The sequence below is a fragment of the Ornithorhynchus anatinus genome, chromosome 20 (assembly GCF_004115215.2).
Source record: "Ornithorhynchus anatinus isolate Pmale09 chromosome 20, mOrnAna1.pri.v4, whole genome shotgun sequence".
NCBI classification, from domain to species: Eukaryota; Metazoa; Chordata; class Mammalia; order Monotremata; family Ornithorhynchidae; genus Ornithorhynchus; species Ornithorhynchus anatinus.
In genome coordinates, this window is record NC_041747.1 from 5058028 (window position 1) to 5073131 (window position 15104).

General features: G+C 40.5%; 1 protein-coding gene across 8 annotated transcripts in view; it reads left to right on the forward strand.

The window, feature by feature from the left end:
- NBEA (neurobeachin) overlaps window positions 1-15104 on the forward strand; it is a 395298-nt gene that overhangs the window by 346183 nt on the left and 34011 nt on the right. For all 8 annotated transcript variants that reach the window (XM_029048269.2, XM_039914901.1, XM_039914903.1 and 5 more), the window contains 2 exons: window positions 1874-1993; window positions 11392-11544. In XM_029048269.2, the coding sequence (XP_028904102.1) occupies window positions 1874-1993; window positions 11392-11544 (273 nt within the window). The remainder of the gene's footprint in view (window positions 1-1873; window positions 1994-11391; window positions 11545-15104) is intronic.

Sequence of the window (15104 nt, forward strand, 5' to 3'; positions counted from 1 at the left end):
TGATGAGGGGATGTTAATTACTGTAGTAGAGCATCCATAATTTATATTACCATCTGTCTCCTACTCTCGGTTGTAAGTTTGTTGTGGGCAGGGAATATGTCTGCCAACTCTGTTATATTCTCTCCCAAGTGCTTAGTATACTGCTCTGCACGCAGAAAGCACTCAATAAATACGATTGATTAATTGATTTTTCTCAAGAAAAATATATCATTTTCCAAAAAGTCTAAAATAGCATTTTACCTAGACCTTGCCTAGCTCTTCTTATCTAGATCATCAAAAACCTCCTGCTTTTGATGATGACTGCAAGGGAAGAGGTGAAACAAGAATATTATTAGGAAAACAGCTTAACTTGTACATTTAGGAAATATCTCAATTTTTAAAATGTTATGTAGTGTGTATGTTGGTGAGAGTCCACAAAGACCTTCACAGTCATCTTCCTGTCTTTTTATACAGATCTACAACTCAGTCATCTGTTTATCAGACTACCAGGATGACTGTCTAGGACTTTTGATGATCCTTGTAGATTGAGTTGAAGACTTTTCCAGATCAGAAATATGCCCAAGCATCAACGTCCAGGAGCTTTAGAATTAAAGTAACAAGATCAGACCTAACCCCAGCCCCGCTTATCTCTATTGGTCATGGCTAAGGGTTCACCACTTTCCCCCCATTCAGAGCCTTATTAAAATCATATCTCCTCCACGGGGTCTTCTAACTAAGCCCTCATTTCCCCTGCATGTGGATTTGTTCCCTTGACTCACCCCACCTTGAGGTACCTGTCTGTAATTTATTTTAATGTCTGTCTCCTCTTCTAGACTGTAAGTTCTTTGTGAGCAGAGAACATACAACTCTGTTACTTTGTACTCTCCCAAATGCTTAGTATAGTGCTCTGAACACAGTAGGTGCTCAATAAATAAGATTGATTAATTGAAGAGATGGGGTTCAGTGGCAATATAATAATTATGATGGTATTTGTTAAGCGCTTACTATGTGTCGAGCACTGTTCTAAGCATTGGGGGAGATACAGGGTTATCAGGTCGTCCAGGTGGGGCTCACAGTCTTCATCCCCATTTTACAGATGAGGTAACTGAGGTACAGAGAAGTGAAGTGACTTGCCCAAAGTCACACAGCTGACAAGTAGCGGAGCCGGGATTAGAACCCACAACCTCCGTCTCCCAAGCAAAGTGAGGCCTGAATGAGATACAACCGAAATTCCCACTTAAATTTAAGAGCCCTCTAAGTCATAGGGGTCAGTGACGGTGTGGAAAGTTAGCCCATAGGTGGGGAAAATATAGTTTGGACTCATGGGGCAGAGTGATAAAGGTGGCTACAGTGAACCTGTCCATTAGAGTTGAAAGAGGCCTAATGAGAGACTTGGCCATGAGAAGCTCTGTTAAAGTGAGGGGAAGCTAGGCTCCCCACTACCAAGTTATCTCTCTCCCTTGCTTTGTCATCTCCCCCTGTTGCTCTCCTGGTTGGTTTTCTTCCTGGTTGGCTTTCATCCTGGTTCTTCTTTCTGCCTTACTTTGTGGAGGTAGCAGGGTGGATGCTGGTGGTCTGTCAGGGCTAAGCATTTCTGAATATGATAACATTTTTTATTTGGTTTGTGCAATAGCTTTCAGTGACACATTTTATAGTCTACCGCCACCTTTTCTTTTGACATCTGAAATCAGATTTTAAGACTCAAAATGCATAACCCACAGTGAATACAATGAAAGAGTCAGGATTCTGGTGTTTATTTCAGGATAGTTCTGAATCTTTCAGTGTCGTTCATTCTTACAAATGCAAAATGATTAATCAGTATCACATGAGAGATACTCCTTTCCACTGATATGCACCGTAATAGGTAACATTATCAATCGTTCCTCATTTTTAGGAGCCCTTCACAACATTCTTTCTCAATGCAAACGATGGAAAATTTGACCATCCCGATCGAACCTTCTCATCAGTTGCCAGATCTTGGAGGACCAGCCAAAGAGACACTTCAGATGTAAAGGTAAGAGTCATGCCAAAATAACTCAGAGAATGTTTTCAATGCTTTAAACTGTTGATGTGGAATTTTATCTTATTAGTTTGGGATTTATTTTCTTTTTAAAAATAGGAACAAAGGACAATTTGCAGGTCACTCAGCCTAGTATGTTTTAAAAGATATTTCACATTATTGAATTAGAAAGTGAGTGCTAGAAAAAAGAACAGTGAACATAGTAGAAAGTGATTAAGGTTGTTTTATATTCCATGGTTAAGGTTTTTTGTTCCTTAAAAAAATCTGATCTAATTTAGATCAAATAATCAGGAGATGGAGAAAAGCCCAATAAATTGCTCTTTCCTGCTGTTAACTCAATATTTGGCCCATTCCATGAAACACAGCAGGAATTGGATTTGACCTTAAAGTGTCATATTGTTATAGCTTGGCCAGCTCCGGGTTTGCATAGCCTGGGGCAATTAATAAAGCATTAATGACAAGGCCCATTTAAAATGTGGGCTTTTCTGTACAGCTTTAGCTTTTACTTCACTGTGCCTGGGGATATTATGCAACAATACACATTAGATTAAACCGACATACACCCAATATTCAAAAACAGCCTGAGAGCAGGGTAATTTAGCCGTTCTTTTTACTTAACAATTGTTAAATACAAAGGTTTATTGTACATTTACATGGGATCTTGTCAGGGGAAAAAATTCTTACAATATTCCAAACAGTAGGATCTTTTCCCTGTATCATTTTCTCCAGTAATGAGGCTGAATGATCAGAGTTGAGCTGCCAGTTTTCGCTGTTTGGCTTGGTGTACTTTCCTATTTTAAATATTTTTTTTCCTTTTATTGTCATTCATTTTATGAAATATTGAAATTTTGTGTGTGGAAACCCAACAGAGATATTGAATTGAAAGTCAAAGTACCATTTCGGATATACTTTCCACCTTTGTGCCTGCCTTGGTGGCATATATCTTACAAAGAAAGAGCACTGCCCTTTTCAGTCATATTTATTTGAACATTTACTGTGTGCAGAGCACTGTACTAAGTGCTTGGGAGAGTACAATATTACAATAAACAGACACATTCTCTTCCCACAATGATCTTACAACCTAGAGGGCCCTCAGCACCCAGCTGGCTTCCCAGGGGTTGGATCTCCTCTCTACACAGAAATGGGAGGTGTCTAGTAAAAGCAAGCAGAATAGGGGAATCTAAGTTTTATTGGGCTCAGTAGAAGCTTATGTAAAATCAGTGATCTACACAGTAGGGAATACAATATGCATGTGGGAAAAGTTAACACTAATTCCAGTACACAGTAGGCATTTGAAATGCTAAAAGCTAGCATTTTTTTTTCCATTTACTCTAATGCCTCACCAATAAATGGCCTCAATATGATAAGGAAACATTTTCTCTTGAGTGCAATTAAAGATTAAAAAAAAAACTTCGTTATAACTGTTTGGCCCCAGATGAACTCTCAGACAGAGATTCCATTCTTGGGGCTTTTATCAACACATTTGGAACTGACTTGGGAATTGTGAAGTGGAAAATTCCAGAAGATTTAATTTTAACAATAATATGTCGAGTGAGCCTTGGCTTTCTTCTTTATGCATGTTTTAAATATACCAATTAGTAACCTTCCTACCGCCTACCAAACATAAAATGGTTTTCCATTCAGCAGTACTTTTACACAGAACTCTATGAAACAACATAAGGGTTTTTAAATAAATATTTTGGGAATTGTAGATTGTTTACCAGCAGCGGACGTTTCATTATCTTCAGTCTCTCTGAACTATTAATATTATTCAGAGTGTGTCAGTTACCTAAATCTATCCTAAATGCAGAGTAAGATTACATGAAATTCGTACTATTAATTCTAAGCATACAGTGAAATATATGTTGACTTCATGAGCCATTAGTTTATGACATACCATGACACCTTTTTTTAATATGTGAGCAAAAACTTTTTTTGCTTTAAAACTCTCTGAATTTTGAGTACAATTCTTGAGTCAGTGAACATTACCATTGTATAAGATTCACAATCTCCAGCAACTACCATTTAAATAATTTGGAATATATGCCTGGTTGCCAAAATGTAACAATGGGAGAAGAGGTGAAAAACAAATCGAAGAGACTAACAGATATGAGAAGAGGTTAACTGACCGTATGTAATTAGATCAGAATAAAATCTAGGGGTCACAATGGGCAATTAATAAGTTTGATGGAGATGCAGTGTTACATCATCATTAAAGTGTGAAGCATTTGGGAACTGTGACTCTTCCCATCACTTTCAGCTCTTTTCCAGAGAAAAGCAACCATAGCCTTCCTGAGGTTTTGTGGAGGTGCTGCCAAGCTGTGCCTGCTTTTCTCTGCGGGGTGCTGGAAGGCGAGTTGTGGTGGAGTTTATCGGTGACGTGGAAGAGAGTTGGTACAGGATCTGTGGGGCGGGGCAGTGTGATACAGAAGGACATCGAGGACCCAGACAGTGGCGATGGGGGTGATAGGCCCTGGGAGGATGACAGTGGAAGGGTAGAGACCAAAATTGATACTCTTCCTGTTTGGGTGAAGAATAGTTAACAAAAATCCAGGCCCAAAGGAGTTCTGGGACAGCATTGATCTATCAAATGTAGACAGTTGGAGAAAATTTAATAAAGAAACCAGCATAACTGAGTCTGTGATATTACTTGATTCCGACTGGCTGGTTTTCCGTGAATACATTTAGATAGATCCATAGGCAATGATCCCTTTGGCTGAAACAAGGTACGAAATACAGAAATATACCCTTTGTGAACACTGGAAGCTGTTTTTATTTAGCCTTTAAGGTGGGAAGGGATGCTGGAGAGGGCAGGGGCAAAATGGTCCCGCAATGCTCTCTCCAAAGCTCAGTTGAGGTCCAGGAAGCTACAGCCCCCCTGGCACTTGGGGAAACCCAGTGGCAAAAGCGACCAGTCGCTGAAACGGTTGCATCAACAAAACTCACCTCCAGTGTGATGGGAAAGTGTCTTTAGGTATTAAGTCTGCTTTTGAGAGAGGAGAGAAACTAAAGCCATTGACATTTACCAATTTTGGTTTGGAAAGGAACACCACAATCACCTAAAATTCGTGTAATGTTTCTGAAACCCCAATTTAAACTTTTTCTAATGCTACAATAACTTTAGAAGAAATCCATCTTTTATTCAGCTGTCCCCAGGAAGGTATAGCAATAATGAAATTGACATTCTTTTGATCTATATGTATTCGTATAGCTAGAATAAAAACAAAGTGCAAATATCTCAAATGTAATTATTCGCAGCCTGTGATTGACAGCAGAGAGTTTTACCAACCTGCCGGGCCTCAGCTTTGCTTTTGCTTTGTGTATGCCTGGATTTCTTTCCTCGTTGCTCAGCTAGGTGAGTTCCTCTTCAAAGAGAGACATTCACCTGTCTGGAATAACGCAGGATCAATACATTATGTGCTATATTAGCCTGGTTACACGCCAGGGAAAATTGGGATAAGATAGTTTGTTTTATTGTGTCTCTCTCTATTAATGTCTGTGGTAATGAGTACAAGCTGAGAGAAGAATGAGAGTTGGGAAAGAGACTTTTCAGGAAATAAGTCACCTGGAAACAACCTCCCCTTGACCAGCCAACTTTCGAATCTCCCTCTCCCACCTCTTCCCCCGGAGCTATTTGCAGTAGCATTGACATCTGAAGAACCTACAGTTCTCGCACCAATCTCTGCAAATGCTCCTCCAACTTGTTTTATTAGTTTTTGAAGAACTATGGAGCTGTCAGAAAAGGTAGCTGTGACAAAATGTCATTAAGGTGACATAGTGTAAATTAATACAGCTAATAGAGGAGCTCACCACTGACTCATTGACCCATTATGAAGCTCTTGTGGAATTAATGGATACCAGGGGATCAATCTTTTGGCGGGGGTCGGGGGGAAGAAAGAAGAAAGGATGGCAGCTTTAGAGCTTTGCAGTGAGTTATTTCAGAAAAGTGAAAACGTCTGGGTTGGATTTGATTTCAGTGGGAGGCCATAAAATGGCATTCTCTTAGCAAAACATATTAAACTGTTATGTCAGATTTGATGCAGGAGGTATACAATTATAATAGTGTTAATAGTGGTCTTCTATCACTTTGAGACATACTTTTAAGTCTAATTTCTCAGCAGCTTGGACTTGTCACAAGCTTGTAAATTAGAAAATGTGTTTGAGGATGTTTTCTTATATGTAGACAGAAGGCATATAATGCTATTAGCTGATGGGGTTTTTCTCCAGCTATTAAAATAGAGATCACATTTATTGACATGAAGGGCCTGATGTAATATTCATTTGGCCATTTTAAACAGCCTTCTATGACTTTCAATCAGTCAGTCTACCTGGGCCCTTACCGTGTGTGGAGCATCGTACCAAGCACCTCAATCGAGGTGTTAGACATGATCCCTACATACAAGGAGCTAGAGGGGAAGATAGGCATTAAAATAAATTACATAAAAGGCAAATTGCACTATGTCGGGATAATGTACTTAAATGTTGTGGGGCTGAGAGTGGGACAACTATCAGGTGCCTAAGGGGTACAGATCCCAGCTCATTGGTGATGCAGAGGGTGGTGCGATTGAATGAATGAATGGTATGCGCAGGGGAAATGAGGGCTTAGTGAGCGAAGGCCTTTTGAAGGAGATATGATTTTAGGAGGGCTTTGAAGGTGGGGAGAATGGTGGTCTGTCAGCCTTAAAGGGGGGTAGGGGGCCGGGGGGAGTCAGTTCCAGGCAGGAAGAGAATGGGCAAGGGGTTGGTGGTGGAATAGGTGAAATCAAGGTACAGAGAGTAGGTTGGCATTAGAAGAGATGATTGGGTTGTAGTAGGAGATTAGCAAGGTAAGGTATTTCTCCCTTGTTTTTTGTTTAAGAAATCTTAAAATAACCTGGTCTGCCAGAAAAATAGTTGAGCAGTAGAAAATTAAGTTGGTTTATTAAAAGTGTAAGGAAAAACGGGAGGTGGGGGCTATGGCTTCATCATCTTGGGAAATGAAAGGGAACTAAGCACAAGTTGTTGCAAACTAATTAAGGTCACTGGCTTTTGTAGGCTTATGAATCCTTGCATTTCAAGTACTGAATGTACTTATCAATTATCTTATCTTATACAATTTAGACCTTTTGAACCACTGGAACCAACTGTCAAATATCTTCAACTGCAAACTGCTGAACATGTTATTTAATGCAGTCATTATTGTAAATTCATTTTAGTAGACATACAGCTAGAATGAAGAATTTGCTCTAGATGTTCTCCTTTACCTAAGAAACCCATTTTTAATGAATGCGAAAGCAGTCTTCGGGTTTGTGGCCCAGTGTTCTGATGGTGAACTCAGCTCAGGACACAGAATGTTAAACATCAGACACTCAGCGCAGTATTTAAGCTACTTGATGTTTGCTACAGTTGAGGGAGAGATTGGTCTTTTGTAAATAAGGTTTCAAAGGAAAGAGCTCCATTACAGAGATGTTTGAAACCTGGCTCTCATCAGCCCCCTTCTTTTTGAACCTTTTTTCGTTTTCTGTTTTCGGTGAGAATCAATTCATTCTTGAGAAATGGTAACGTCAAGCAGGCCGTAGTCTGTAAAGGTGACTGAAGCACCCTGCCAGTTGAGAGCATGTGATCTCTGAGGATTGCAGAAGCCTTTTGCTGTGGCTTCCAGCACATTTAAGCGAGGCTGCCGTGACCAGCAATGAGCGCTCCCCTCCTCTCTGACGAGAGCCTGTGGGAACACCTGGCCATTTTCTCTGCCGGCCTACATTCTCCCCCGGTCTCTAAATAGCCCTGGCTAAAAATGCAGGGTGTAGAAACTGGGGAATCAAAGTCATCCTTGCTCTCTATCAGGCTAGAGTAGGAATATTTGAAGAATGACAGCGGCCCACTGCAGAAGCATCTGAGGATGGAAGAAAACTGGAGCACTTATGTACATATCTGTGATGTATTTATTTGTATTGATGTCTATTCCCCCCGTAGACTGTAAGCTCATTGTGGGCAGGGAATGTGTCTGTTTGTTGTATTGTACTCTCCCAAGCTCTTAGTACAGTGCTCTGCACACAGTAAGCACTCAATAAATATGACTGAATGAATGAATGAGAGCCGCTCAATAGACAGAGCTCAGTAATGGAGCTTAGAATTTCAGTCCTTTCTCTGTCTCTCGATGATGATGGTCAGCGTGATCTTTCAGGAATAATTTTGCCTCTTAAGATTTTTTTCCTCAAGCTTTAAATAGGAAAAAACAATATGATTTATCTAACAGAAGTGTTAAGCAGAATTTCTTAGTAAAACCTAACAAGGAACATTTTGCATCAATCTTTGGACATGAATAACAATCAGAACGACATGTGCTGTTATCCTGAAGAGAGAGGAAATGTTGTGCTCCATTTCACCTCCCTAGTTCACTTGCTTTCCGAAGGAAGTATTTATATAAGGGTGAATTAGGCAGAACTGAATCCAAGGCCAGAGACTGAAGATATAATTTCCCCCGTCTCAAGACCAGAGAAAGATTCTTGTTCTTTACGAAGAAATGTTCATTGCTGCCCAGAGTTTTGTTCTTTTTCAAATGCTTGCAAATCTACTTGGAAAGTTTTTTGGGTTCTTGTTAAAAAAAAAAAGTCTGTAATCTCAAGGGTCACCCAGGTTCTCTTGTGTTAAAATAGAGGTACGTGGATGGAGTTTTCCCAAATGTCAGGCATTTTCCTCATCTTCTGCTTGCTCTCAAAAATATAGCTAATGGGCCTGCAATGACTCAGGCTAGTCTTTTAGTACCACGGGATGCGAGTAATCAGCTTTCAATTCTTTGGGTTGGTTTAACTAGCATTTCAACAGGTCTTTTCTTGTTTCAGGTTAGTTTACCAACATCCCAATTTAGGACATGTCACTTCATGGTTCAGTTTTCATTGGTAAAGACAGAGGTTAAAAATGAATCTAGCACCTTCGCTTTTGGGGTCTTATCTGTTATCCACTTTCTCTTTGCAGCTAACATTTTCCTTTATCTTTTGTCTAGATGTATTAAGAGAACATTTTTGGGGACCCATACATTTTTTCACAGGGTTGCTTTTATTTCTATTAGCTTCCACCACGTCCTTGCATTCCTCCTTGGTAATCTGTCTGCCCTGGCTTTCATTTATGGTGACATTCATTTGTCTTTTACAGTCTCACATAGTTCTATATTCAACTAGTGAGGTTTACTTCTTCCTTTCCCACATTTTGGTGAAAGTATTTTTTTTCCTGTGAATAGTATTTCCTACAGGAGATGGTGAGCCCTATGTGGGACAGGGACTGTGTCCAACCTGATTAGCTAGTGTCTACCCCAGTGCTTAGTAGAGTGCCTGGCACATAGTAAGTGCTTAACAAATGCCATTAGAAAATGTCGTTGATTAACAGATAGTAAAGCAGCCATATCCAGCAGAAAAGGCAGTGATATCATGTGTGTTTGTGCACATGCATGTATCACGAACACAGCTGTGGGTCACCCTGTCCCACTCCTGTTTCTCTCTGCTGTTTCACATCTCCTTCATCTCTCTCTTTGTCACTTGATTTGTCTATCTGGTGTGCCCTCTCTTTCCTATCTTCCTTATTTGCCTTTGGCCCCTCCAGAGGTCCAACGGACCTTGGACGACCTGAAAGCATCATCATCTTGGACAACAATTATTTTTTGGCCTGAGATCTATGTCAAATGCTACTGCTAAATCTAGGGACTTCTGTAATTCTCAGTAGCTGAATGGAGAGGGGTGGGAAAGAATGAGAATGTTTCTAAAATCAGGTAACTCTATATTTCCTTCCTCCCTTGTGCTCGATGGCTCACAAGCATCATCCAGTACTATGATTTATTAGAATTGGGTTGTTGGGCATCAGCTATCAGTTAATCAGTGGTATTGATTGAGGGATTACCGTGTGCAGCATCAAGTGGGGTGTTCAGTTTAGGCCAACGTTCTTCTGCTGTGAGAATATGTGGCTCAAGACTGACCATTTGAGAGAAGACAACCCCACCGTCTTTCTTATTTTGCCTGCAAATGGGTAAAAGGAAGGAATGTTAGTTTTCAGTCATCTCAAACTGAAATACAACATAGTGTTGAAAGGTTTAAAAACTTCATGTGAAAGAAAAACACTTGGTGTTAAGCAATCTCAATTTTTATATTTAAAAACACCTTTTGATACAGGTACATTATAAGAGGTATTTTTTTTAAATTGATATTAAAATGTAACTATGTAAAATTAATCCTTAAATATTTCATTGTGTTTCACAACATGCTTTTGTTAGCAGTGGGATAGGTGATCACAACAGATTCCTTGCATGGAAAGTAGACAACTCGATGTTTATTGATACTTGTTCATTTTAAAGGCAAAACCTAAAAGGCATCACTTTTAGTTCTCCATGAGAGAGTGAGGATCAAATTTAATAGGATGCTTTCATGTCTGATTATTTTTCCCCCCTCCCTCTACCATTTGAAAAGACCACATCAAATTCCTGATGCTGTGTCATCAGTTTTGATCATCAGTTTATACAACTAAATGCTCTAATGCTTTTAACAAAGTAATTTAGTAAATGTAATCCCAATGAAGATATTGGAGTAAAAGATGATACATTTTAAAGTAGCAGGATTGTCTTTTCAAATCACTCTCCTGAACCAGCTGCTGGAAATAGGCATCTCAAATGGAAACATTTATGAGACTTAAAATCACTCTTTCTAGTGTAGATTTCCTTTGTTAGAAATTAAGCCACATTACCTAGATGTTTATAAAACATGTACTATAAGCAACCCAGCAATTTTTTTCCTAATTAACCAACCCCTCAATTTTCAGGTTGTCCGCATTAAATATTTAAGAACCTTTGTAATTTTGCTAATATTAAGGGCATAACGTTTTCAAATTTCCATTGGCTAGAATTTTGTTTTGGGGTGTCCAGTCACCCCAAATACATTGGAAAATAAAATAACACATCTTAAAATTAAGAAAATTATTGCCAACAACTTTCCTTTTCTTGGTTATTTCATAAATGGCAATGTAAGAGGAGTAAAGAAAAACTTGAAATGCCGGATCTTTTTTGAGGTAAGTGGATGACATGAAATAGAAGGAAACTCTAAAACAAAATTCTGTTCATTGAGGCTAATATGTCTTTATAGCTAATTCATATGTGTTTCTTTGCCTAGTTCAAGTAGTTTTGGAAAGCAACTTGAATAAGGATGACATTTAACCTATTTTCCAGAAGAGAATGTTGAAAACTTAGTCCACGATAGAATTACGTCAGATCTGCCTTGTCATTTCTTGGCCAGAGAAAAGCATAGGAGAAAGATGAGCTTTTTGGAGACATCAAGATGCATCCTCACTTATTAAAGAAATGAAGAGAAGACTAAATATCATTCAACTGCTTTCCATGTAGTAGACATAATGGGTTATGCTTCTGTCTTTGGCAGGAATTAATTCCGGAGTTTTATTACCTACCAGAGATGTTTGTCAACAGTAATGGATATAATCTGGGAGTCCGAGAAGATGAAGTCGTTGTCAATGATGTAGAGCTTCCTCCGTGGGCTAAAAAGCCAGAAGATTTTGTCCGAATAAACAGGATGGTAAGAGAGATTTTGGTTATTTACTTGGGATGTCAGAAAAAAGAAGTTAAATGCTAAGTCCTGTCTTTTTTTAAAAAAAAATGTAAAATCATGTTTTATCAGATTGGTTTTTCACCTTTTAAGAGGTAAGGCAGGAAATGTATGGAAAGGAAGTTGGACAGCTCTTTCCTGGACAGTGGATTTTCCTTTACTGAGGACCAGTACTGGGAGGGAAATTCAGCCATTTGCTCCTGTGGGAGAAAGTAAGCTGATGAGTCAAGGGGACAAAATACACTCTTCTGTCCCCAGGAATTTCCTGTGTATGAAACTAAACAGCCATACCAAATGCCAACTTTCCACACAGAGCATTCTAAGGAGAGGACATCAGGAATGTGTCCCTTGTGAAATTTCTAGCTGAAAAATTGATTGTCCTTTGTTTTAAGAAGGCACATTGCTCAAACCACATGCCTCAACATAAAAGGCATGCCTCAACATAAAATGCCTCAACATAAAGCAAGATAATCATTGCTACCGATAAAGAATATCAGGGGCGTTGGGTTTATGAATTGGCAAGAGACAGCCTTTTGAAGCCAGCTGATGAGGAGAAGGTGGATAGCAGAGCATTGTGGAGGTGAGGGTGGCCTTGGGAGGATAATAGAGTAGAGTGCTTATTTAGTGTTGGATGTATTGAGCAGTGGGTTTTGAGAAAGTACATTAGACTTGCCTTTTGTGTTGGAATTTCTTTGAAGCATTTGATTACATTTTTTGGATTATGATGGAATTACTCTGAGGGAATGATTTGATGATGTTTTAATGGACTTGGAAAAGGTGGGATTTATACATACTAAAGGAACAGAAAGGGGAAAAGGGATTCTTTGTTACAAATGTGCAAGATTCTGTTCAACCATCAGCATGTCCTTGACTTTTCTCTTGTCCAAAGCCAGGAGGGCAACAATTCTAGGTGAACAGAGGTAGGCTCCCAGGGAGGGGCCGGGGCACATTTTCTTCCACCTCTGCTCTTGTCTCTCTTCAAGCACTATCACCTGGAAGTAACCCCTGCTTCCTTCCATTTCTTGCCCACTCTCTCTCACTGGAGCTGCAGAGTTGGGAAGAGGAGATTCCCAGGTGCAAATCCCTGGGCCCAAGGCACTCCAGGGTCACCCAGATTTCTCCTCCCTCTCCTCCCATCCCACCCGCTGACTCCTACAGCTCCTGACACTCTGGGGCACCTCTGGAACTGCCCCTCAGGAGCTGTGGTAGCCAAAAGGCTCAGCACGATGCCAAGCGTCCAGGCTGTACCTCCTGTGGGCCTGCCAAACCCTTGTGGGTCCAAGGACCTGCTCCTGGTGATTTTCCCAGAGCTCTTGGGCCAGGAGATACTTCCTTCCCCTCCTCACCCTGGCTGCCTCAAGTCAGGCCCTGCCTCTTAATTCTGATCCTTCTGCTTCTCCAGTCTGGGTTCTAATACCAGCTCCTCCACATGACTGCTATGTGAACTTGGGCAAGTCACTTAACTTCACTGGGCCTCCGTTTCCTCATCTGTGAAACAGGGATTCAATACCTGTTCTCTCTCCTACTTAAACTGTAAGCCTCATGTGGGACTGATTAGCTTGTATCTTCCCCAGCGTTTAGTACAGTGCTTGGCACATAGTAAGTGCTTAACAAATACCAGAATTATTATTACTATGATTCACCTAGCGGCAAGAGCACGGGCTTGGGAGTCAGAGGACGTGAGTTCTAATCATGGCTCTGCCACTTGTCTGTTGTATGACCTTGGGCAAATCACTTAACTTATTTGTGCCTCGGTTACTCCATCTGTAAAATGGGGATTAAGATTGTGAACCCCACATGGGACAACCTGATTATCTTGTATCTACTCAGTGCTTAGAAGAGTGCTTGGCTAATAGTATCGCTTAACAAATACCATGATTATTATTATTATTCCTTTGGAGAAGTAAGGTAAGGGAAAGAGGCAGAAACTGGCACCCACATCCACGGGGGGTGTGGTGGGATAAATTGGTATGGGGAATGTATCTACTAATTCTGTTGTACTCTCCCAAGTGTGTAGTACAGTGCTCTCACAGAGCACTCAATCAATATGATTGATTCATTCTGCCTTGGTTCCTTGCTAATCAGAAATGCCACCAACACTAAAAGTACTTCATGTTCATTCCAAATTAAGTTTGATATTTCATTTGCTCGCCAAAACCTGAAGATACAGCCTTTATTAACAGTGGTTTGCACATAGTAAGCACTTAGCAAATACCATCATTATAACTATTCATATAAAATCACATACACCTTTTTTAAAAAGCATGGCTGTATAAATCCCTTGATGAAAAGCCTTTAGAGCATGACTTGATTGGGGTTTCTCTTCAGTGGATAATGTTTAGTGGAAACAGTTCTCTGCTGAAGAAACTCAGTGGAACTTGTGTAAAATGGACTCATTAGAAGTCTAGAAAAGGCGACGGTCAGTTTGCTTTTAGTAAATGTGCTTTTCGGTGGATACTAAAAGCATTCAATTTATACATCGGGGATGGTTGTAGCAGTTTAATTTATCCTTGGAAAGCCACACTGATTACTACTGACTTACTCATGAAACATTAATAAAGCATTGTGTTCAATGCTAACGTGATTATGGTCTGACCCCAGTGATGTCACAGAGGACAGAAACAGTAAGTGTCCCTGATAACATTAGCGTAATGCTGGGTTCATCAATCATAATCTACCAGTTTAGGAAACCAGCCCTTCCCCGACGCACATCTGCAGCCTCACTCAACCTCCCAATCCCCAAAGACCTCTGGGTATTCCTCAGCCAATGGCTTCAGCACGTTCAGACAAGGCAAAGGAACCCACAGCGAGACAGAGGAGCGTGGCCTTTTCAATCTGCCCTTTCTGTTTGTAAAAAAAGAAAAGATTCAGTCCGCTCAAAGGGGCAGTTCTAGATTGATTTTTCCACATGAACCCATTTTGTGCTAAAATGTATGAGTTTTGAATTTGGGAAGGTCTCTGGGAACGGTTTGGGAAATCTCAACAGTTTTTGGTACTGAGCACATCTTAGATCTGAAGTTGCCCCACCACACTGAACAAATATCTGGTTTGCATCAATCAATCAGTGGTATTTATTGAGCATTTACGGTGCCCAGAGCACTGTACTAAATGCTTGGGAGTGTACAATGCAAGAGAATTAATGGGCATGTTCCCTGTCCACAAGGAACTTACAGTCTACTGCACTTCACGGATTTTAGTCAAAAATCACCCCATCCCTTCATAAACATCCACTTGCGTTGAGATTCCTGGGCTGTTTATTGACTCTGACCCTCAACTCAAGCTGTTTGGCAACAGGTGCCCAGCAGAGGTGCTCAGGACGCACAGTGGTTCAAGTCTGCCACTGAGGGGCCTATAGGCACACAGAAGGGCTCACTGGCAGAGACCCCTAGATTGCATCGAACCCCTTATTAGGACCCCCAGGTAGCTCATTTGTGCATTACCCCCTCCCCCTGAACACAGAGGTTTCTAGGGTCCCTCGCACCCGCTAGAAGTGGTAGGAAACTCTGGCCAGGTTAAGGGAGTCGGCAGTG